Below are 25,581 nucleotides of genomic sequence, written 5' to 3'. Positions count from 1 at the left end.
TCTTTCAAAAATTCTGACCCAGAGAAATAAATGGGCAAGAACTTTTGGGGTAACTCTTATTAAATATTATTTCTGGCTAGGGAACTGTTGATGTAAGTTTGGCGGCCTACCACATAAGATTAGTCTTACAGTTAATAACCACCATGTGAGTCAAACATTCATGGATCACCAGTGTCACAGAGAGAAGCAACATAAAACAAAGTCTAGGACACTCAATGTGGATCAAAATAATCATCAAGAGGTGTTCAATGGCTCATTCCCTGAGGTTTAGAAATTTACATGCCAAAATGAAAGGTGTCAGGTGTCTTCCTAAGCACTTGCTTTCTTATAATTGTTTTTGTCAAGAGCATATATATATAAAACTTATATCAGTTATATCTGGTTTCAGTGGCTTTTGTCGAGACTTAGAGTTTGTAGTGACTTAGAGTTTTCAGTTGAAGAACAAAGGCCTTGCTTTCCACATCAACTCATGTTCTGATGATCACAGTTATCTCTAAATCTCCCGCTGGTGGTCTGCTTTTCATCGGACGCAAACACATACCAACACCGATCTGGAAAGCAAAGATTCTGTTGGGCCAAGCTTTAGTTTCGTATACCTCAGCATCTGCTAGGCTCATCTGTGTACTTCCTTGTGTCTTCTGGACTAACACACAACTCTGGAAACATTTTGCAAGAACCCTCATCTCTGTCATCTACCAAGCCTCGACATTTCATCAAGTTCCCCATACACCCTGGCAGTATCTGATCACCTCGGCCTATCGGAAGTGTAGTTGGTTTAGTCGGAATTTATCCAACTTCCCCATCTTTCCTCTCAGTAATTTTCCATTCCCTGACCCTTGCTCCACTTACTCCCACTCATCTGTGCTATACATGGAGTTGAACACACTAATTTTCTGTCCTCCACGGCAAAATAATGTCATGTGCCTATGGTGATGGCTTTGAAAATATTCCTATTTCATATTTAACAAATTATACTTTGTGGCTGGGGAAATAGCACAGAACTTAAGAGCATGGCTGTTCTTCAAGAGGATTTGAATTTGATATCCAGCCGGGAGTCTGACATTCTTGTCTGACCTCTGTGGACACTGAACACAGGTGGTACACAAACAGAGATGCAGGCAAAACACATAAAATGAAAATAAAATGAAAAATATTAAATTATTCTTTACCTTTATTTGTTGTGTGCGTATGGACATGCGCACGCCACTGTGGCCGTGCGGAGGCCAGAGGACAGCTTTCAGCTCCATTCTGTCACCGTGGGTTCTGTGGGTTGAACTCAGTTTGTCAGGCTTGATGGCGGGAACTTTTTGTCAGTTTGGCCACCTTTCCAGCCCTTAAATTAAACTTTAATACATACCCAGTCTTGATGAGTTTATTTTTTAAAAGGGGATAATTGAAAAGCAGGTGACAATCAATGTATGGAAAGAGTTCTGCTTAGATTTACATCTAAAAACGTCGCCTTTTCCCAGAACCAACTTGTGGAAATGCAGGTCCTTGGATCACCCAGGATCTTGGATTAGACGTTAGGATTGTCTGGAATGCCACATCTGTTGTCAAGAAGCAACCATGGCGGAAAAATTTAAGTTGAATTTTTCAACTTCTTCCTGTTCTTGTTTCTTTAAATAGGTGCTAATTGGCTTCATTTAATTCATTCACCAATCATCTCTGTTCTTCTGTTGGGTACAAAGCATCGTTTTTGGTTTGTTTTGAGATACAATCTTACTAGGTCGCTAGTCAAGGCTGGCCTTGAACTTCATGTATGACACGTATGTCCATCACAACACTGAGCTAATTTTTTTTGAGACAAGATCTTGCTACACATGCTGGATTCATCGCTTTATCCTCCTGCCTCTGTCTCCAGAGTACTGGGATTAAAGGCATGCTCCATCATGCTTGGCTACCAGGAACTCTTTTGTTTTGTGTTGAGGCAGGTTCTCATTCTGTAGTCCAGGCAGGACCTTGGATTCATGGTGGCCTGACTGCCAAGCATTCTTTTAGGGGCTAAAACCAGATACTGCAGAGTACAAAACAGGAGCATTTCCATCCTCGTGACACTTATTTTCTTGTGTGAAGGGTCATACAAGATAGACATGGAAGGAAAACGCAGGTTACATCAGATAGTAGAAAATGCTAAGAATGGGGGCAGGGAGAGAAAGAGGAAAGGAGGGAGAGAGGAGAGAGGAGAGAAGAGAGAGGAGAGAGAGAGAGAGAGAAGGAGAGAGAGAAAGGGAGAGAGAGAGAAGGGGGGGCAAAGCTGGGGTCTTCAGAGTGAGAAATTATCAGGCAGTGCTGGCCAACGTGGCAGAGGCCTTCCTGAGCAGGTCAGTGTCTCAGTGATGAGGAACCAAAAGTAGGTGCCAGGATTCCTGAAGCAACAAGAAGGTCAGCTTAGTTGGAGCAGAGTCACAGGGAATAAGGCCACACAGCATCTAAGAGACTCTGTATTGTTAAGGGTTTTGTTTTCATTTTCCATGTGTATGGTGTGTTTGTGTCTTCATGTGTCAAGGCCAGAGGTTGAAGTTGGGAGTCTTCCTTGATTTCCTTCCTTTTTATCTCATTGAGTCAAATTCTCTCACCTAGAACTTGCCAATTTGCAAATTCAACTCGACTAACTACAGCTTGCCCAGGCTAATCACCTGTCTCTGCTATCTGAGTGCTGGGACTGCAGGGAGACCACCATTCCCACTTGACGTTTATGTGGGCTGAGATCAGAGTTCAATCCTCCTACTTAGGTGGCAAACACTTCATTCACAGAGCCGTCTCCCCAGCCCACAGCATTTGATTTTTAAATATTGTAGAGATTTGACCAAAAGTCTGAAACTTTCTGGAATCTTTAAATAGGCTTTTGTGTTAGGAATAGAAGGGGGGAAAGAGAGAAAATAAAGTTGTTGGTTAGAAGGCTGGGTTTTTCTTCATAATCACCTCATTATCTATTTTGGAATACGCATGCCCTTATACGATTAAAATATAAGGCTAATATATAGGGATATTTGTCATGGTTAATTTTTCCAATTAACAATTATTTATCATGTAGTACATATGGTGGGCCCTGCAGGGAATATTTTTCAACATTAAACATGTTTGTCATTTTCTATCAATAGAAAATATTAATTAGAATCATGTTTGCTTTTTCTAGTTGCACATCTGATCTTATTTCCTAAATAAAACCTCCTTGTGATTAATTATTCCAGAAGAAAATGGTATTTCGTACAGATGTATACTCTATAGAAAGAGTTTTACAACACTTAGCAATTGTTTGTTTGCTGAAAGGGAAGGCCTTCCTTGAGCGTCAACCTAGGGTCACAAGATTTCAACCAGGAAGAGCTTTGGATAAGAAAAAAAAAATCATTATTTTCTCGGTTTTTTTTTTTTTCATCTATAGAAATCCAGCGTTCTTGCCAGTCCTATTCTGCAGAAAAGCCTTAAATCACACTGCACTGCCCTGTTGGTACTTTCCTAGGATGACATTGAGGACAACACGTTGCAGTCACACCGAATGCATCTTATTTTTGTAACCAATGCCTGGAAGAGTGTAACACTGTTTCTCCAGGAGCTGACAAGCAGGCTGTTGCTATGCATGCCGTTGGTAAGGGGCTTGGTGTATTTTTAGACTTGCAGAGCGCCCTTACAGAATGCTTCCACAAATACATCCTAACTCAAGGTGGAAAGCCTGTGATGGTGCTGAAGATGTCCCGTTGGTGGGAGCTTGGGAGAACCACCGCCCACCTCCCAGAGGTCTAGCAGTCGCCTGAGCTAAGGAATGTCTTCAGTAGTCCCAGGGCTTCCTTTGTTCCTGCCGGCTCCTACAGGAAGAAGAGTCAAGCATGGTCTAGCGAATCATCTTTAGTTTTTGCTTTTCTTCCAAACACTTTACCCCTGGCCGTAGGTACTATAACATAAACCGAATCTGAATCCTAACTCCATTGCTTCTGTTTTGGCATTGGATTTGAATATGACTTTATTCTCGTTGTATCTATAGAAGGAAGCTGAGTCTATCTCATTTACCCTTCCCTCCCATTCTCAAAGACCTCTAACATTTATTTTCTGCCTACAGTTAGCCAAGCTTGTTTGTTTAACTCAAACAAGAATGTTCAAAGTGTAGAGGAACGTCTCTGTAAACGTAGGGCAGATGGAATGTAACCAAGGAGACCTACTTTAGCTTAGGCTCAGACTTAAAATCCTACATTGGACAGTTGAGGAAGAGGAAGGGCATGATTGAAGGGATCCTTTATGTTTTGAAGTGAGAAACTTAAAAGAAAAACCACTAGGTTTTTGGTCGTCAAACTAGACTGCACCTGATGAGGAGGCTATGAGAGATCAGTTGATACTGGTCCAGGACCCTCAAGACCAAGTTCTCAGCACAAAGGAGGGTTATTTGTCCCAAAGAGACAGTGGGCAGGGAATAAGAGACAAAGACAGGAGGTAGAGGACCAGAGAGAAGGGGAAGGGAATGAGATGGAGGGGGAAGGGGTAGTTGTCCTGGCGTAAGACAAAGGACTGACTGTGAGTAAAAAGAAGACAGATGTGGCCCATAAGAAAACAGCAGTTTATAAAAATAAAAGGGGAAACCCGGTGTTAGGACGAGGTGTTTAGTTTTAATTGGGCATGTTAATTAGGTGAGTCAAAGGGGCTCTTGATCGCTGAATTTCAATACTTTGGTAGCTGGACCTTGGCAGTCGGCCTCAGGAGGAGGAAGTGGACAAACAAGGGACTAGACCTTGGTGGCTAGCTTTAGAAATACAGTCTAATGAGTTTTAGCAATGCGGAGGCAGTGGGGGAGAAGGGCAGGACCAGAGTCATGCCTACCACATATGAGCCGGGGTCCCTTCAGAGGCCGTGGTCACGTCCCTGGGGGCATGGTGAAAAGTGCATGATCTATCTAGACTTACCTGTATTTTTTTTCACCCTATTTTTTTGCTTTCTTTTCCTTTCTATTTACCTTTCTTACTTTACTTTTATATATTTTTTTAAGTTTCTGAAATGTGCTTAGGAATTTCAGCTGCTGAGGATACAACTTTGAAGCCTGATCACATGGCGCTCACAGTTCAGAGGAGCATTTCCTTGGCACATATATGACATATGCACAATATACATATATATATATACATGTGTACACATATACATGCTTATATGCTATATTATGAACTGAGGGAACTTAGGTAAATGGGTTTCAGTTTCATATTCTGTAAATGGGGGTAATGTTAATTTCTCTCTGGGGGACAACAAATGAATGAGAATTTGTAACTGGAGACTGTGCTTTTGCTTCCTGGCTGCCCAGACCTGAATAATCACAAAGAAACTATATTAATTACAACACTGCTTGGCAAATGGCTCAGGAATATTCCTAGCTAGCTCTTACATCTTAAATTAACCCATTTCTATTATGTTATGTTTTACCATAAAGCTTGTGGTTTACCAGTAAGTTTCTGGCATCTTTCTCATTCGGCAGCTACGTGGTGTCTGCCTGACTCCGCCTTCTTTCTCCCTGCATTCAGCTTAGTTTTCCCACCTAGCTATATTCTACCCTGCCATAGGCCAAAGTAGTTTCTGTATTAACCAATGGTGTAATAAAACATATTCATAGCATACAGAGGAGAATCCTACATTAAGAATTAATTGAGGAACCGTACGCAAATTACTTCTGCAGAGAGCTGGGTACGCAATAGAGGGCAAAATCATTTGTGTCTGTGCTTCTTTTCCGTCTCCCGGCACTTGGACTTAACCTCAGAGCCTAAACCATCTTCGTTCTGTGAAGGCTTGGGCAACAGGCTCTAGGTTCCTTCTATCTCCAGAGATCACTATTTCCAGCAAAATCGTCACAGGAAAGGCCCTGTTCCCAAGACGGTGAACTCTCAAAGCCCTGTCGTCTTGATCTCCTTCTCCCAGCTGACCGTCCACTAAACTGTATATTCTACCTCTATGGATTCTTTGATAATCCCCAACTGTTAACCCCACCCCAACACGGTCCTTTCTGCATCAGCCTCACTACCTGTCACATTCCACTGCTACTGTCTTAACCAGACATTTCTCTTTCACTTCCCTTGGCTAATCCACCTATAACTGAATCCACCCAATGGCTTGTTTCTGACTTTTACCACCTTTTCTTTATCTGCTGAAGAAAACCACTCAACCATGTCAGTTTTTAAAATGATATTTTATTTGTTGAAATCATAATTACAACATCCACTTCCCTTTCCTCCCTCCAACCCTTCTCATGCACTTCTATCTTTCAAGTCCATAGCTTCTTCTTCTTCAATCCTTACACTGTTACACGCATGCATTCCTACGTATGTAAATACAACCTGCCCATTATCCTGTTGCTTGTATGTATGCCGTCTCAGAGCTGACTTCGGCTTTTGTTTCCAGTCTTATAACCTGCCCCTCAACAGTCTGGACGAGCTGTTTTGCTGTTGGTTTGTTTCTCCTTCCCTTGCAATGCTATCCTTCCACTACAGGGCCTTGCTCACACCAGCCAAGACCTCTCTAAGACTGAGCTAAAACCTCAGCCCTGCACAGCAGCGCTAACCATTGTTTCAACCCGTTTGCTCTCCTCGTCTTCTCAAGCCCTGCTCCATCACGAAGCTGTAACTGGGCTCCTTGCCCTCACCTCATCCCTAAGTCATCGCCTCCTTTCAAAAGCCTCTCCTGTGTCCTTCCTAGTTTCCAGTGGTTCCAGGAGAAGATGCATGCCTTCTCTTCCCCAAGACTCAACCTGTCTGCTTGGTAGCTTGATATTGATGTTTCTCTCTCTGCACAGTCTCTGGCGCTCCTTCGTGTCTCTCTGTTCATTGGCTCTCCCTTATTAACCCGCAGTCTCCAGGCTGTGCCTCTTAGGAAATGTAACTTCTGTCCCTCTTCCTGGGTGCTGTCCTGCTGCTTTCTGCACATCATTATGATATATTTTTTTACAGGGTTTGGAGTCATCAGTCATCTTTCTTGACTTCTTTTTGTCTTCGACACTGACCATTTTTTTTCCTGTAAAATTCCCTTGTCTTCTGATAATCTTTCTTAGCTGTCTTCACAAGTCTTTGGACGCTCTGTCTTGCTCCCTGTTATCATACTGTTAAACAGCGTTGGTCACGTACCCCAAATGGCCCTATTTCTCAGCCCCCTTTACATTCTTTCTTTGGTTGATTAAATCCATGCCCATGATTTCAACTCTGATGTGCTGGTTAATATATGATTAGTTCTTCAGCCTGGCAGCTGAGCTGGGCTCAGTCAGGTACGAGCTGCTTGCACAGATTGTACTCAGTTGTGTTCGCTTGTATTTCTGCACTCTGACTGGTTCTCCTCTGCCCCTTCTTGGTTTTAATGCTAGAAACGTCCAATTGTCCCCAAGGTGAAAGACACCAACATTTCTATGGGAGTCTCTCTTTTATTGTGACTAATAACTGATCATCAAAAATTACTCTTTATTAATACAAGTGCTTCTTGCCTTGGAATTTTTCATAAGTTCAGATGACCAAAAATGAAAATTAGCAAGTCAAGAGCTGCTTTCAATGCCAGGTTCACCACAAGTTCAAAACCAAGAGGTAAAGAAGGAAAGTAGCTGGAGACCTGGGTCCTGGCAGATTTGCTTCCTGTCTCATCATATGAAAAAGGGAAAAAAAACAAAACACAAAGCAAACAAACAAAAATACACCCTCTGGGATCTTTTCATATGCACTTCTGATATCCTTGGAATATAAATTTGCAGATGAAATCTAAAGCTGTCTGAGAAAGATGTCTAATTGCCTCTCTTGTTTTAAACTGAGGCGTGGGGGTGAAGGTAAAACAAAAACAAGAAAAAATAAGAAAACCGCCCTGCAAACAAATCCAACAGCCTGTGTATCTCGGTCAGCAGGGGGCGCACCGTTCCTTTACTTTGGGTTGATTTCACCTAGGCAACAAGTCTCCTTTAATGACTACATCCTAGCAACAAGGAGAAAAAAAATAATGAAAAGACCGATGCATTTTCTCCCTCGTGGCTGCTATTTTTTCTAGTATAATTGAAATATGTTTCCGTAGGAAGGGGTCCATGGCTGTCTTTTTGTTGTTTCTGCCAACCTGTCGCTTTCTAATGAGGGGAGGGGGGTGGGGCGTGTTTTAATCATAGTGTTAAAAGTGGTCATGGAGGCCGGCGCTCAGCGTAGGTCAGGATTTAGGCAGCAACCTTCTGACACAGAAACAGAGACTCCGATTGCTATTAAACAAAACCACAAAACAAAACAAAACAAAAAAAACTCCAGCTGGTCAATGCAGTAAGGGAAAACAGCCAGACTAGATTGTTGTCTGCGATGACCTTTTGTTTGAATTGCTTCAAGGAGCTGGAAATGGGGACGCGGTGTCTTCAGACGCAGAGGGAAGGGCCGTGGGTGGCTGGGTGAAAATGGTAGAAGAGGCCCTACCCTTACCTGGATTCTACTTTGATTCTGAAGAAAATATTTTACTGTATGTTCTGCTCAGTTCTCCCTACATTCCATATTTTTGTAAAGAGGAAGAGACACAATGAATGTGAAAATCAAGTCAGGAAATCTGCATAGCAATTCCTATAAGGGATCTGTCTTGGCTCATAAATAAATATAGGTTATCCTTGCACAGTGCGTGTATGCACCACGTGAATATATGTATACACATGAACACATATAGCTACATAGACATGTTTAGCCGGGCTAGGGCTGTTACACAGAAAAACCCTGTCTACAAAAAAAAAAAAAAAAAGATATGTTTCTATCTACTTAGCAAGCATATATGTGTATATATCTAGATATAAACCAAAAATAAAAGAGGCACAAAAATGAAGATAATTCCTTTTCCAAGTATTATACTTTTAGAATAATTGCTCCCCTCTCTCACTGGAAATAATAATAGCTCTCAGGCAGAAATACTAAAGGATTTTATAAAACTTCGCTTCCTAAAATTCTTATTTTATGAAGAGAAATTTATGTCATTTATTACAAAGCACATTTTCATGAAGAAAGAATTAGAGATGAAGCCTCAAGAAAATCTTCTAAGATACACTCATCCGTATCCAATAATACCTCTGATGAGACGCCATGCCAAAGCACTCAGCCCTGCTCCACCATTAGACACTGCATGAACACGCTAGAAGGAAATGGAATCTAGTTTAGCACCAAGAAATCCTACATCTCCACCGCTAAGTCTGTGAAATGGCTGGCTTTTCCCTCCTACATCTCTGTTTGTTTCTAAACGACAGCAAATAATTTAACATGCAGGGGCTTTAATTTAAAAACAGCAACAAGAAAATCAAAGGACAGCGTTGGGCCAGGTTTGACTGCTAGCGTATATTCTTCCATTACAGAGTGTGTTTAAATCTCTGAGCAGTGAACCCAGAGGTTCAGCTGTCGTGCTAATGAAGCAAAGCAAGACGTCTAACTCCCGTGAGGCTCCGCTCTTACTGTTGCTGCAGATACACGGCTGGTCCTGATTATCTTACAAATTGTCGCTGTTCAGATCTGAGACCCAGGCAGTAAGAATGTCATCTGAGAAAGCTAAAACAGCATCCGTCAAGTCTGCTGGCCTACTTTGGAGCGTGTCTATATCATCCTTGGAAAACGCGGAATGCTTACGCTGAGGAAGGGAAATATGGTTCAGGAAAACTGTTCTCAGAATAGAGGAAAGCTGATGTGCATTGAAAAGCAGCCCGTATGGGAAGCAAGACCCAGCAACTGAATAGTGCCTTCCTACTTGTCAGTTATGAGCATTTAAGCAAGTCCCTCACCCTTTCTCAGTGTTTAACCTTCATAAAATAGGGGAGAAAGGTACCTATCTTCCAGCTCGTCACAGCCATGAAATTATTTCCTAAGTATAACATGTTCATTGTAGAGCAAGACACTTAGCATTGTAAGGACTTCAGTACAAATGGCTGCCTTTTCCTTCCTGGTCATTATAACTCCTATGGAGGAGTACTGTAAGAATTAAACAAATATGAATATAGACCACATTTTTCTTGAAGATATTTGCATTCATTACAACTTAAACTCATGTCAAATATGACCGCCTCATTCAAAAACGATTTATTTTTTAAAGTCTCACATGTTATTTTACACTATGTACAAAATACTCAGATGATGTTAAAGAGGGCTTTTAAAAAGATATATTTATTTTCTTTTATGTGCATGAGTGTTTGCCTGCATGTATGTACATTTACCACCTGTGGAATGTGTGGTGCTCAAGGTGGCCAGAAGAGGGCTTGGGATCTGCTAGAACTGAAGGTCCAGATGGGTGTGAAGTGCCAGGGGGGTGCTGGGAACCAAAGCCAGGTCCTGTGTGAGAACAGTGAGTTCTCTTAGCTGCGAAGCCATCTCTACAGCCCTGTACGGGGATCTGTAAGAGCGGAAACACAGCACTTGCACCTCCAGGTGAGATGTAGTCGACCTTAGAATATCTACTGCAATGAATGAGCTAGCCCAATGTAATGACAAAACTTATGTTTTATTGGTGTTGAGTTTCTGTGGAAGTGAAGAGGTTAGGTCAACTAAAATCCCAGGAAGAGGGAGCCCTTCCAAGATGAACTCATATCTGTCTTATCAGGCTCTTTGCCAGCTTGGGTGATGCTGGAGGGTTTTCTGGATAGAGACTCTCATGGGGCAAAGGAAAGCCAGTTCACTTCCTGGCAGTTAAAAGGGGACGCTCTGATGGACAGGAAGGAGATGGGCAAAAGACAACAGCTGATTTTCTCATCTACATTTGCGGAATTCAGATTCTCCACAGGATGTTGTAGAGCTAGGTCAAAGGCTTCTAAAGGAGCATGACACCAGCCTTCCACAGCGTTGAATGCTGAGGCAGCAGGGTTCCCTAGAGGTCCTGATCTCCAGTCTTTCCTTAAGAAATTTCCCAGGTGCTGAAATTATGGGTGCTGGAGGCTCAGGTGCTGGCTTGGAGCTTCAGAGAGGCAGTGTTGGATGTCTTGAAGCTTTTTAGGATGGGAGAGATGGATGCTCTTGTGGACATAAGCAGAAGCTCTGAAGGACCATGTCCCAGGAGCAGGAGAGTACCAGAGGTAGAGCAACTCTAGGAAAGCTACAGGATCTAACCCAAACTGTCCCCAGTGTCTGGTGTCATTGGCATGACCAACCCCAAACCACTCTGCTTAAGAGAGGGAATGGAGACTCGTCTTTTGTGGAAGGCGGTGTCCAGAATCTTCGTCGCATTTTCATGTTCACTATCTGTTCTACTGTACACAATCAATGGATAGATGGCAAGCCAGTAACATGTGACCTAGAATCAACAGAAAAGGCAGAGTGTACAATCCCCATGGGGGACCTAGACAGCAGTAAGTGGGAAGACACCTTAAAACTATTCAGAGCATGGAGTGGAGGCCAACCAAGGAATTAATAGTTCTGAGGAAATATTAATTACTCAGGGCTGAGAAGTCTATAAGGGTGTGTCCTCAGCCAGGAGAAAATCATTTCTCCTTTTATGTATTGGGATGGGGTGCAAAGTGGTCATTGGACATCATAGGAGTAGAGTCTCGTGACCTGGATTTTGGGTCTGTGTAGATCTAGAGTTTGCAGACTGTGATAGGGAAGCACAGTGGGAGGCCTGGCTACCAAGTCCAAATGCCTGAGAGGGGTCAAGGAGCAGCGGCAAAAGGCAAGGTGTTCAGGAGTGAAGGATAGCAGAGGTAACAGTTCTCCATGCAAAGGTCATGTAAAGTAACCTAGAGGAGACAGGATTAGGGAATCGAGAGGTAGTGGTGCTTACAAGGAATGAATGGATGAATGAATGAGGACAAGGAAAAGGTCTTCATTTCTCCTAAGTTACATTATTGGATGTATTGAATTTCCCCAAGACAGGGAAAATCAAGGGGGCACAGGTTCGTTGGTCAGAATGAGGTGTGTGTACGGTGCATTTTGAGTACCATCAGGTAGACCTATTTATTGGGCTACACACCTTCACGTGTGCCCTTGTGCACATTCACATTAGTGAGAAATTGCCAGAAGTACAGATATGGTGGCCATCAAAGCAATCAAGAGTGGGTCATTTCAAGTGAGGTGAGATCCAGGACACAACACTGAACCAAGATGGAAGAAAGAAAACCTTGAAAGAAACAATCTAAGCGAGAGAGGGAAGGGAGAGAAGAACAACTCAAGGACGCTGCCGTTGAGTGTGGTGAGCAAAAGATATAACGGAGGCTCTGGACGTTAACATACACTGAGTTGGTGACCACAAGACAGCGTTTCCTGAGTGAGGCTGTAGAAAGAAGGAGAGGCACAGGTTAGCTCTGGGAGACGGTGAGGCACGGTGGAAGGCAGGCTGTAAGGTCCCGGCAGGAAAAATTTCAGCCCATTTGTGTGATAGGGAACAGGTCTCGTGCAGAGGGAGCCACTGGAGCGGTGAAGGAGAGGTAATCCTATCACATCGTAGGAGACACAGGAAGAAACAGCAGCATTAAGTGTAACTGGTGGGGACGCTCCATCAAAATGCGGGAAACACACACGCTATGGTGTTAGATGACTCCTTGGTTAAGAGTACTCGATGCTCTTGCAGAGGCCTCGGGTTCAGTTCTCAGCACCCACATGACAGCTCACAGCCAATTGTAACCCCCGTTCCAGTGAATCCAACTCATGTGTGTGGTGCACAGACATGCATGCAGGCGTGCATGTGTGTGCACGCATAACACACACAAAATGAAAAGCAACAGATCTTTAAAACAACACACACATATATATGCATAATTTATGTGTGAGTATATGCTTGTACATCAGAAAGAATATAGAGAAAATAAAACAATTCTCTTTGGATGGGATTTTTAGTATTGTAACTTGAAATACAACCCATATTTGAAGTAAAAATAATGTTTAAAGCCAGCCTAATACCATCTAAATTTGCCAACCAATAATTTTTATTTTGGAAAGTAATTTCTCTAAGATGCTTTATGTAGTACTTTGCCCTTCTTAAACAAGATGTTCAGAACACAGTTTGACCTTTTCTTGATGATTCACTTTGGACACCAATCATCGTGCAGAGGGGTATAATCCAGCCGTGCCCTTCGGAGTGTCTGGGGTGCACAGGGCCGCGGGCCAACGCTAAATGGTTCCAGACTGCAGCACTGTAGGGCTTTGCTTTGTCACGCCATTTGTCACCTCTCTGCTGCTGCCAGTGTGCCCTACTTCTGTTTCTCCTGAATTACATCCATTTGTAAACACCCACAGAGTGAGTGATTCTATCCACCCCCAAGGTACAAGGACCTAGGAACAGTCAATCCAGCTAGGTGAGTCTTTTTTTTTTTTTTTTTTTTTTTGAGAGATCTGACCCAATGAACTCAGGCCTTCCTGCCCACTTGGATCAGGAGGGGGCTGAGAGTTAGCTACAGGCTAGACTTCTTGAGTATGGAGGGAAAACCCCCGCAGGGCATACAGCATGGAGCAGCTTGTCCCTGGTTCCCAGACCTCCCCCTCAAAGACGCGTCAATCTGAGTCACTAGGAAGGTCTGATTAAACCCCTGTATACAGACGGTCCTCAGCTCCCGGGCACCGCTCTGAATGAATCACCACGTTAAGTGTTTTGCTATTGTTGTTGTTATTCTGCCAGTCGAGCGGAATTATTTTGTTCCTACCAAAATTGGCTGTTTCCAGAACTTCTTTCCTGGTCTCCAGGAACCAGCTATCCTAGAGACAGATTACGTCATGGTTATTATTTTTGTTTACTTCCCTCACACGGGAGCACCTCCCTGGTCTGCAGAGCCACCTGTTCACACGGCCACAGGCACCGCCCAGGGCAGAGACCAGGCAGGTAACGCCTGTCCAACAGTCCGGGCTCCAGGCTGGCAGCCATGGAAACAGCAGGACTGGTTTGACTTTGTACCCGGAGTCCTTCCCTGTTCTCTGAGGTCTTGTCCAGACAAGACTGTGCTAGTTCTCAGGGATTTAGAATTATAAACCCTGGAAAACGATGGCTTCACCTCTGGAGGAAGTAATGAGGTTGTTGTCTTGTCAAGCCGTCTCCTTTAATGTGTCTGTCAAAAGTCCAGATGCAGAGGGTTGTGCACCAGGTACCTTTTCAGAAACAAGTGGGTTGCATTCACAGGCAGCAGCAGGAGCCTCCAGCGACTCTCTCGGCAATCGGTTGCCATTAAATTACCAATGGCAGATGCTGCAATCCAATCTTTATAAAGCAGGGCCTTACTCACTAAGTGTATGATGGTTGTTAACGCCTCAGTAATGAGATCCCAGAGGCTGTACAAGTCAAAGGAGTTTCCTGTTTCTCCCTCCCCCGACCTATTTTCCCCTTTGGGTTTTATGAAGTAAGTTTCGTTGGGGGCTGTTGGTTTGTGTGATAAAATATAGTTTCAGGTAAGGGAATAGAAAATAAAAAAGAAATACAAAACCGAGTTACATTTAATTTAAAAAAAAGATGCTGTCCTTTGTATAAACACACCAAAATGGACAGGAAAATGTGCGCTAGGATGTACATAAGTGAACACCGATTGTTTGGGTGATGGATTAAGTAGCTTTTAAAGTAACTAAGTTTTTATATATAGCCAAGTATTGTTATTTTGAGAATATAATTTAATAAATTTTCTAAATGTGTATAGATTTGTAGCCATCACCAAATAAAGAACCTAACACTGATCTTTCAAAACTTGCTTCAGGCCCCCTTTGGCTTGTCTTATTCCTTCAACCTCCAGCCCCAACTACTGAGGGGCTTTCTGAGCTAATTTGAATTTTTCCTTTTACATAGATGGAATTATGATCTTTTATTGTGAGCATTTTTTTCTGAAGAAAATAAATTACTGAATTTTTTAAAAAGCATTGTAAAGCTATGTTAGAAACAGAGTTGAGGGAACTGGAGTCGGCTCAGAGGCCCAAAGCACATGCTGCTCTTCCGGAGGAGCTGAGGTCAGTTCCCAGCACTTACGTTAGGCAACTCATAACTAGCTGTGACTCTAGTTCCAGGGGATGCAATACCCTCCTCTCCTCAGAGGGAACCTTCACATACACATGTATACACACACAATACACACACACACACACACACACACACACACTCACACACACTCACACACACTCCAGATGAAAATAAAGTAAGTCTTAAAAAATACAAATGGGCTTTTTATTTGCTGTGACTTTGAACCCCAGCCCCTAACAACTGCTTGAATGACCCATTCTCTTAGACCAACCCTGTCTTGTAAGTTCAAAGCTGCCCCTTTCCCATGAGTCTGCGGCCTCGAAAGATTATTCTAATCTTCTTGCTCAAAACAGAAAAAAGAAACACAGGTCAATTTTTAGATTATGTATAAATACATCATTAGGGTATTGATTCCACTTTATGATAGTCATCGGACTATCATATTATATATATATATATATATATATATATATATATATATATAATTCTTTCTCAAGTCTATCTCAAACACAGTCATGACAGTGCAGACTGAAAACTTTACCTAAATGCAAATGCACCCAAGAGTTCGCTTTCTGCAGAGAGCTCCATGCCACAGGAAATGAAGAACAACAGTGCGGAATGAGATGGGATCCTGGAATTTGATGAGGATGCTGGAGACCCAGTCAATCAGGAGCTTCCTACCTGCAAAGGTTATGAAGATGACCCTAGGCTGGGTACTGGGTACACAAAGTACTTCTCTCAAAGCCAAAACAAACTGCCAGATATTTGTTGACCATTGCCTGTCTGCCTAACATCCAGATACAAAGTCCTTTTGTCCTCCAACACCTGAGATGGTGTCGCTGAGTTGGTGTCGCAACCCGAGTCAGAATAGACACTTTGATCCAGCTACCTTTTCCCACAGAAGGGAAGGATTTCATACACTTTGAGTACCTGCTTATAGAGCTGTGTGTATGCTCTTTTTCCTTAATTATCTTCATTTTGCAGATACGAAATCATGTCCTTGAGGATTTCTGTGAGTCTCACATAGCTCGGAAGTGGCAGTCCTGGAATCGAAGGCTCCCCTTTGCTCTCACAGTCTCATGCTTGTTTGTTCTGCAAATAATTGCAACCTGCCCTTCAGCCAGGTTGTTAAGGCCGTGTTGGAAACATGCACGCTGAAGGCATTTGAAAAGAATCTTACTGGGTATTTGTAAAATTTACAAATGTGGCCTAATTGTCATCTTCTATACTTAATTCTTCCAGTGTGAGGCAAAGTAGAACTGACTGAATTTCCTTTATTTGTTATTGAGAAAACACCACCAGCATGCAAAGGGATGGGGGGCAATTCAAATAGCTTTTGCAATGCCTTAATCTATTTAAGGCAATCTGCTGGACAGATTTCTTCATGCAGTCGGTAGTTAAGATGCAGCTCAGATAGAGAATTGGCTCCCCTGAATCTCTGCATTAATATGATTAATTAGTATAGTTCATATTGATTGTTTTCCTGGCAGTTGAAAATGGAAGATAGAGGAAAGACATTAAATGTTAAGCCCTGAACTATTTTATTTAATTACCTCATCCCTTTTATGAATATGCTTGCTTTTCCACTTGGAAACTGGCACAGAGGTTAAGTAATTTGTACAAGGTCACACGGCAAGTAATTGCTCAGGGTCACTGGAGTTAGGTTTGCTAACATGCTCGGGTGATTCCAAAACTGTTACACTATGCTATGATCTCTCCCAAATTCATCTCTGATCTCCTGGGAAGCACTTTTAATTGGTTCAAGTAACACACACACACACACACACACACACACACACACACACACACACACATTTAACGCTTCATCCAAAGATCTTGGAAAAAATATTGGCAAGCGACAAGAGCAACAGAATCAAGTAGTATTAGAAATAAAGAAGCCATATGGGAAGGGCTGTGTGGAAAGAGATGAAGACAGGAGCGAGTTACTGAGGAAGGGGGGTGTGGGGTTAGAGATGGTCAGCCTGTTCTCTTAGGACGTCTAGACATCCTAAGGCAGACAGTCATGCTGCTGCTTTGAAGGACATTTGGCAGAGGCTCAGGACATGGGTCAGTGCGACAGAAAGAGGAGGCGGCTTTGGCTGGCGTGTGACTTCTGAAAGTATTTTCTACAGAGAAGTGGCAGCAAGGGTGGAAGGAAGAGAGGAAGGGATAGGTTTTAAAATATTCAAATGAAGAAGCACATTCATTTGGTTACTTTTCTATATATAAATGAATACATACATGCATATGTGTATATGTATTTATTTTGCAGTGCTGGGGTTTGAACTCCATGCCTTGTACGCGAAGTTACATCTTCAGCCTCTCCTTATTTTTTAGTTTGAGACAGAGTTTCAGTAAACTGCCAAGGCTGGCCTGAAATCCATCCTGCAATCCAATCAGGCCTTGGACTCATGATCTTCCTGCCTCAGCCTCTGGAATAGCTGATAGTCTGTCTAGGCCTTCACTCACAGGCCTGGACACATCTGTATCAAAAGTGGTTCATAGGGAAGAACCGTATTCACATAAGTGCTGGCAGGATGCCTAAGAATAATTTGTACAGAAGCTGTGTCTGGCTACACCAAGAGATGTCTACTGGCTTGTGTAGAGTATGTTTCTAATAAGCCTCATCATGTAGGTCACAGGGGCTGTAAGTTTACATACAGGACAGTGTGGTCAGTCAGCATCTTTGGGACACTGTTGGCTGAGGAATCTGAATTAAACAACATGGTTTTCCTACACAAAGGCTTGAAAATACTTTGCCAGTGTTCAGTGAGCTTTATGGCGTATAAACAAATGTTTCTTGAATACTTGTCATATCTTGGGTTCTTGGTATAAAAATGTGTTTTTAAAAATATGAACATAAATTCTGGACACTTTTATTTAAATGTCTTGCATGTTGAACTTGTCTTGTTCCATTTGTTTTTTGGTTTGTTTGTTTTGGGCCAGGACATCTCTCTCTCTCACTCACTCACTCATGTCAAGATCGCCTTTCAGCGTCTTCTAAAATGGAGTAAAATAGAAAAGAATTAAGGTCTGTAAACCCGGAGGACCATTGTTTAGTTTAAATCAATGGTAAGACTCGGCCATTCGGCAGCAGATATACTGAGACAGACATCGTCAAGACTGTACAAAGGGACAGAAAAGGTCACCATACAGTGACTGAGGGATAAATCCAGACATTACAATAACTGCGAATGCACACGCACCTACTACTGGGGAATTCTGCTTTATGAAGCAAGCATTAGGTAGAAAAAGAGAGGTTACAGACATCAATGTCCCTTTCAGTAATTAGATCCCTGGCAAAATTAATTTTAATACCAAAGATTTTAATGATGAGAAAAGTCCAGCCATGTGCACGGACATCTGGAGGAAAATATTTAGACATCTGGAAAAGCAAGTCATGACTTGGAGGGGGTGGTTAAATGTGCTATGTTGGGAATATAGGGAGAGGGAAGGTAGGTGACATGTCATGACTAGGTAGGAAGAACAGCTGGGGAAAGTGAGGGTTAGATCTAGAGTTCATAGTTATTACAAGAGGTGTGCATGACAATATTTTTTGCACTTTGTTTTAGGTACACGTTTTTCACCTTTCCATTTCTCCATCTCTGCTCCTCGGCAACACATTGAGCAAGTGTAGACTCTATTCCATCAGCATTTTACACACGATCTCTATCTTGTCCATGGGGGACTTTTGGAAACAAACATTTTCATCTCTTCCCATTGTTCTTTCTATCATCTTAGCAGCTGGCTCCTCTTAGTAAGTTTTCCACACTTTCCCTGTGTTTTCTTATGAAAGCTACACTTAGATCACTCAGCATAGGAGAGAGCTGGCTAGTTCCTCTTGGTGGCCTCTTCTTTCCACTTCTTTTCTCCAGCCTCTTACCTTGTCCTGCTGAGATCTCTGCCAGAACCTCTGGACCATTTTTCTGTACTACTGCAGCTACATTGCATGTCTCCTCATCCTGTATCTCTCAGGTGACCACTGTGTTCGATTTCAATGTCGAGAGAGAATATTGCATCTGCCCTTAACATAGTTCTTATTATTTGATGTAATCCACTACAAGCATGCCATCCCATGGGAAGCCAGTGTCATTATCTCTTCTGGATCTGCTATTCCTCTTATCCATTTGTCAGGGAAATGAAAGTATTTTCAAATGCTCACCCCAAATCATTGTGCCAACTCTCCACTATTATAACAAATAGCTTATTCTGGCTCATAGTTGTGGGAGTTTAGGTAAGTTAATGATTGGTTTCATTGCTATTGATCCTGTGGCCATGCATATCTTGATAGGGACATATTACAGAACAAAATTATTCACTTTATGGAAAGAATATGACAGATGATAGGTAGGTAGATAGATAGATGGATGGATGGATGGATGGATAGACAGACAGACAGACAGACAGACAGATGGAGAATGACATGCCATAGTAACCTTCACAACATGGCTGTAATGACATGAAGACCCCACCTCTGAGATTTCCTACCAGGACTTCTACTCCGGGGGTGACACCTTTAGCACATGAGCATTTGGGGGCACTTAAGATTCAATCTAAGCAGTTAGTTAAAAATGTACAAAGGACAGGGAAAGCTGCCAGAGCCTTGAGGGCAGAGCAGGGCAGAGCAGAGCAGAGGCTGTTTGCCTTCCTTACTGCACATTAGAGTTCCGGAGACAGAATATACTGAATGTATTCAACTGGAAATGTGTCTGGACTCTCTTTCTAAATTGACGGAAGCCCACTATTCCTACCATCTGAATAGCACATGAACTACACATGGAACTGAACTGTACATGAGATTGGAATTCACTCATTGTTATCATGTTGATCATAAAGATACCAAGAAAGGCTTTTGTTTTGTTGCCCTCAAAGACACTACACCTTTGACAATGTTACAACATGTCAATCTTATACCTCTAGTCATAAATAGGAAAGAGATATCCAGAGACGTCTGATTCAGGGTTTGGCTATCGTTCAGAGGTGGAGTACTTACCTAGCATGTATGAGTCTGTGGGTTCCCTCTCTATCACCTCTGAGATGCCTTACTCATAGACAAGCTGTAGGCTACTTAGAATGATAGTTTTCTACATACTTACGACCTGGTTCTTGAGAGGTCCACTGGAGATTTAAGCTGTGGTACCTACTTGAGACATACCTTCTAGCGGGCTTTAAAAATTCAGATGTTGTTTATCTATATTCTATGTCTCCTCAAAGGTCATTACTCTTCTAGAAGCCATTGCTTTCGTTTATAGACCTGGGGATTTAACCTCATTGCAAAGATCTGTGTTATCTTAAAGTTGCTTTGCAACAATCATGACTAGATTATTTATGATCAGTTTTCCACATCTTAAATATCATCTACTTCACTGGAAAGAAAAGACAAATATTTTGTCGCATCCATATTTCATAACTGTTAGTTTCTACTAAAAACATAAAGTAGTTCTAGATATTTATTTTTGCAGTTGTATGTTGTGTTGATATGTCCTTGTGTGTGAGGATACATTCCTGCCATGGCACCAGTACGGAGGCCAGAGGACAGGCTCTGGTATCTGTCTGCTAGGTCTGAGGCAGGGTTTCCATCGTTGACAGCTGTGGTCCAGGCTAGGTAGCCTGCAAGCTTCAGCAAGCCTCTACTGTCTACCTCCATCTCCTGATCTCATCATAGCACGGCAACTGGGATCTAAGCTAAGGTTTTCAGGCCTATGCAACAAGTGCTTTCCCCTGCTGAGCCATCCCCCCAGCTCCATAAAATGTCTTTTTAATCATCGCACTTTTTCGTGAACATTAGCTTTGCAGGTCACTCGAGTCATAAATGAGCTCGTGAAATGGCAACTGTGCATCTGCCTCGCTTTCTCTGCAGGCGCTCTCTCTTCCTAGTGGGGAGCTCACAGCGTCACTGTTTCGTCTTAACATCCTGAGCTGGATTCCCTTTGAGCATCTCCATCCGCTGAGCCTAACTTGCTTCTGCGGTTCCATCTCAGATCTTATAACCCTGGTCTCTACTCAGCATCATTTCCCTCACAGTCATTCAGACACATTTGCCGCGGAGGATCTCACCATTTTCATTTCACCCAAAGAGTCGTCTTTGTTTTCATGAGTCAGATTCAGAGTTGGAATTTCCCCTAACTAGTACATCTATTCCTTGGGAGTCGAAATTGTTAGTGTATTAAGCCAAAAATCAATCACTATTTTTTTTAAAGCTGCATAAGAACTTTAACAAATGTCTGGATATTTGAAGTCCTAACATAACTTCTTTGTTTCATCTTTTCCCACTAATTTCTTCCTATTGCTGCTTGTGAAAATTTTTCCATCCTAGGCTACATTCCTAGGTTATTTCCTCAAATCCACATTCTATGTTGGTATATAAAGTGCTCGTAATTGGGACGCTATTAACATCATAATCCACATCTCTATTATTATTTCTGTTGTAAAGACTTGGTACCAAACTCACTCTGTCTTTGTTGCTTCTTTTCCAAGGGAAAGGTTGTCTCCATGAAAATAAGCAAGGACCCTTTTGTGTCGGACAGTTTTGTGTAAACTTGACACAACCTAGAGTCTTTGGAGAGGAGGGGGCTTCAGATGAGAGAATTCTTCATTAGGCTGTAGAGCCTGTAGGATATAATTAGTGATTGTGGGAGGGCTCAGTTCCTCGTGGGTGAGGCAACCCTGGGCTGGTGGTCCCGGGTGCTGCAGGAGAGCAGGGTGAACAAAACATGATGAACAAGCCTGTGAGGAGCACTCTGCCATGGTCTCTGCATCAGCTCCTGCTTCCAGGTGCCTGCTTGGATTGAGGTCCTGCCCTGATTTTCTTCCGTGATAGACTACGATGCAGAAGTGTAAGCTAAATAAACGCTTTCTGCCTCAACTCGCTTTGGGTCACTCAGTTTCATCATAGCAATAGTATCTCCAACTGAGACAGGCTTCCTCAACCTGTACGAAGCTAAAAAGGGTCATTTAGTAAAGAATTAAATGTAGGGAAATGTCACAGAACATATATGACCAAGGAGACTCCCTGAGCTCCATGAGGAACTCAGCTGATGTCTGAGTGGATGGAAATGGTAGCATTCGCTCAATTTTCCTGGATTTCTCATCGTGTGTCTACACTGTTCCTCAAACTCTAAAGCCCAGCATTTTCTGCTTTAGCAATAAAGAAGCATCTTAGCGACATTGTACCTGAACTTCCTTCCAGACTCAAGACCTAAGACTTCAAGTTCAGTTTGGGACCATTACTCTGAATTTACTTCCAATGGTTTGTTTTCTTTGGTATCACAAGCCCACACTTGGTCTAATCATCTGGGTTTACAGAGGAAAAGTTCCCTGTAATAGCAGACAGGGAATAATAGCTTTTCTAGGAGAGTGTGAAGGCATATCTGAAATGACTCAGCACTCCGTCTTAGAACTTTGTTACCAAAGATCAGTCTCTAAGTTCTTTGCCTCATAGTCATTTTCCAGCTTATTTATTTTTTTGGTAAGATACACCCCCAGCTTAGATATGTGTTTTTTTAATTAAAATAGTTTACATTTAAATTTTAAATTAAGTTTTATTTTATGTGTAGGGTGTTTTGTTTACATGTATGACTATGTGTGGCTGGTGCTCTTGGAGGCCAGAAGAGGGTATTGGATCCTCTAAGACTGGAGTTGCAGCTACTATATGGGTTCTGGGATGTGACCCAGATCTTCTGCAAGAGCAGCAAGTGTTCATAATTCCTAAGCTATCTTTCCAGTCTCTTATTTTTAATTTTTACTTTATTTATTAGTACATGTGTGTGTGTGTGTGTGTGTGTGTGTGTGTGTGTGTGTGTACATGCAATAACTTTAGGGAGTTGGTTCTATCCTTCCATTGAGGGTTCCAGGAATTGAGCTCCGGTTGCCAACTTTACTAGACAGACACTCTTACCCAAGGAGCCTTCACCCACTGTCCATCATTCCAGTATTTAAACCATGGTTTAGGACTTAAATTTAATCCATTATTATGTCCTATACTCGTCCCTTTCTTCCAGAGCGAAATGAGTGAAAACACGCTTGGTACTCTGAAGGATTTCAGATCCCTTCTAATGATGTCATTCCTTGAAGACACCTCCCCTAGTTTCCTGTCCAATGTGCTTGAGAAAGAGGGACTTGTTTGTTACTTGGGTTCCATCGCGGCTGCCTTTAAACTGCTTCACAGGAAATTACCAAAAACAAAGACACAGAGACAGCTTTCTTCCTCCCAGTATTGGGACCATGAGAATTGCTGCTTTCCCCTTTTCTTTCCTTCCTCAAGGGAGGTTGAGTATTTCCATCCCTCCATCATCAGAAGCCATGCCCTTCAGGTGTGTGTCTGCAGCAGACCGGCAGCCTCCTTTTCGTCTCCTGCTTCTACACTCTTATTTCTGTGTGATCTGACTCTATTCTAGCTTCCTAATTTGTTTTTATTTTTGTGAGTGTGGGATGTATTGTTTTCTAGACTATCTGGAGTTATGTGTTGGGAGACGATTCAACCTAGTGTATATTTTTAGCTCCGGAGAATACCTCTATTGTAACCTTCCTTTCATGTTTCACTTATTCTTCTTTGTCTAATTGGGTCAAGTTTTGCCCCTCTCCAACTGTGAGTCATCTTCATCTTGCACCTTTAAAATTTCCATTAACAGTCCCATCTCATGGAGATTATTTATACGCAGGACTTTTCTGTGAGACCTAAATATTTTTCCCCTGACCCTTTAATATTCCCAACTGTGCAGAAAGCATCCAAAATACCTGTACCTTGTACTTGCTTTTGAAAAGAAGACAACCAACTTTTTCATGGTTTGTCATTGGACCATTAGGCTCTATGGATCAAGATCTCAAGATAATTATAATCCTACATTTATCCACTCCCTTTACTGTCTTCTGGAATCCCAGCTAAGAGCGCAGCTTCAGAGTCGAACAGTTCTGACAGCCTCCATTACCTTGGCAGGAAAATGGGGATCATGGAAGTTATTGCTGAAAAGAATTCCCATAAAGATTAAATAAGAACATGAACTGTGAACATCGACTTCACTATGCTACTCAATCAGCAAGTGCTGGGTACAGTCACTGTGTGGGGACTTCCGCTCGATTCTAAGCTTTTGAACTTGGAACCCACATCTATCAGTTTATTAAGCAGCTAGGTCTTTTGATTTTATTATTATCCTTTTGCATCACATGCATTTCATGGTGAGAACTCCAGAAAAAGAAACACTGAAACTAAGTTTACTACCCCTGATTTTTGCTTCTTCATTTACAGGCATTCCCTTCAAATTCATGGATTTATACTCACACTGTTTTCATTCTATTTCTTCACTTATTCTTTCCTAAAAATCATTCATAAAACTTCTTTGTGTCTTTTTTTATTGGGTGGAGGTCAAATTCAAATCTCACCAGCACTTTGCATCCTGTACTATAGTACAGAGGAAGTAGGATGGAGCTCAGGGTCTTGCATGTGCTGTACAAAGGCTCCACTACTGAGCTACCTCCCAGACATTTTTAATTTTTTGTCAGATAAGTTCTCACTAAATTGCCCAGGCTAGCCTTGAATTCACTTTGTATTCCAAGACGGTCTTGAAGTTGTGATCAACGGTTTTGTCTCGGTTTCCTGAATAGCTGGGATTATAGGCTTGGCTTCCTCCAGTGATTTAATTGTTAGCTAGTTACATGACAAGTTCTGTACCAGGTGGCTGAACATGCTTAGGGATGATTTCCTTGTTTTAGACCGAAATGAAAAATGACATGGAGAATTAAAGTGAGCAGCTCAAGAATATATTAGTAGTAGATAGCACCTGCAAAGATAGTGAGACAAAAGTATAAACCAGTAGGGAGGAGAGAGAGAGAGCGAGAGAGAGAGAGCACATTTTTTATTTTCTTCAAACGGAACAGTCAGAGAACTTTGCGGAAGAGATCAAATTTAATCTACAAGATCGGCCACTGAAGATGACCAAGCTGCAAAGAATATTCTCTCTCATTCCATCCATTACTGTTATCTGTAATCTTGATTTGGGTTTCTAATTCCTAAATACAAAGGAGACAAATTTCTACTGATTAAACAGATTGGGAAATGGGGACCCACGGCGTTTTATTGGATGCTACACTGTGCACACCCAGAAACCTTTACCATGTGGAGAATGGATCCAAGGCAAGAAGCTCCATTTCCAGTGTTTTCGAGGACAGTGCACGTGTCCTTTCCCCAAGCTTAGCCACATTTTTTATAATGAGTAGCTGCTCCATGAAACGACTGATAAATGTGCCAATTCCTGGTACAGATGAATCCCCCACCTCTGAAGACTTGGTGTGGGTCCCGATTTAGGTCTCCAATACAGGTCCAGTGACTGTTGGAGAGTTTGGAAACGCCCCATTTGGAATGGTCGTGGTAAGAACTGAAGGAATATTTGCGACCTAGTCTAATGCGGTTGATATTGTAGACGTGGTAATGAAGGGAACAGTTGGAAGGAAATTCATGGTTCCTCCGGTGCCAGGTTTCTGCTAGTAAATGTGTCTTCAAGCTTTGAGCCATCCAGGCTGAAAAGATGTCTAGGGGCCAGGAGGAGAGAAACAGTGAATAAGATCAGCCAGGTCATCCCTGAAAAGTCCCTAGGCAGTAGAAGCCACCACTGCTCTGTGCATCTGGCAATTGTAACAGCATGACTGCATTGTAACATAGTGGGCGGGGAAATAGTTTCTAAATCCTAAAGCAAGGTTCAAACATAAGTTCTTATTGTCATATTGTAAAGATGT

General features: G+C 42.3%; 2 protein-coding genes across 7 annotated transcripts in view; one reads left to right on the top strand and one right to left on the bottom strand.

Annotated features, from left to right (window-relative positions):
* The window catches only part of LOC125412798 (uricase), an 88,096-nt gene that overhangs the window by 7,096 nt on the left and 55,419 nt on the right, over nucleotides 1–25,581 (top strand). The gene's annotated exons all lie outside the window — the stretch shown is intronic.
* Nucleotides 24,686–25,581, bottom strand: part of Dnase2b (deoxyribonuclease 2 beta) — a 31,658-nt gene continuing 30,762 nt past the window's right edge. For all 5 annotated transcript variants that reach the window (XM_087897470.1, XM_087897471.1, XM_087897472.1 and 2 more), the window contains one exon: nucleotides 24,686–25,377. In XM_087897470.1, coding sequence (XP_087753596.1) covers nucleotides 25,040–25,377 — 338 coding nt within the window. In that variant the 3' untranslated portion in view covers nucleotides 24,686–25,039. The remainder of the gene's footprint in view (nucleotides 25,378–25,581) is intronic.

The sequence above is a fragment of the Myodes glareolus genome, chromosome 17 (genome assembly GCF_982192425.1).
Source record: "Myodes glareolus chromosome 17, mMyoGla1.1, whole genome shotgun sequence".
Classification (NCBI taxonomy): Eukaryota; Metazoa; Chordata; class Mammalia; order Rodentia; family Cricetidae; genus Myodes; species Myodes glareolus.
This window is presented reverse-complemented; position numbering and strand designations above follow the sequence as displayed.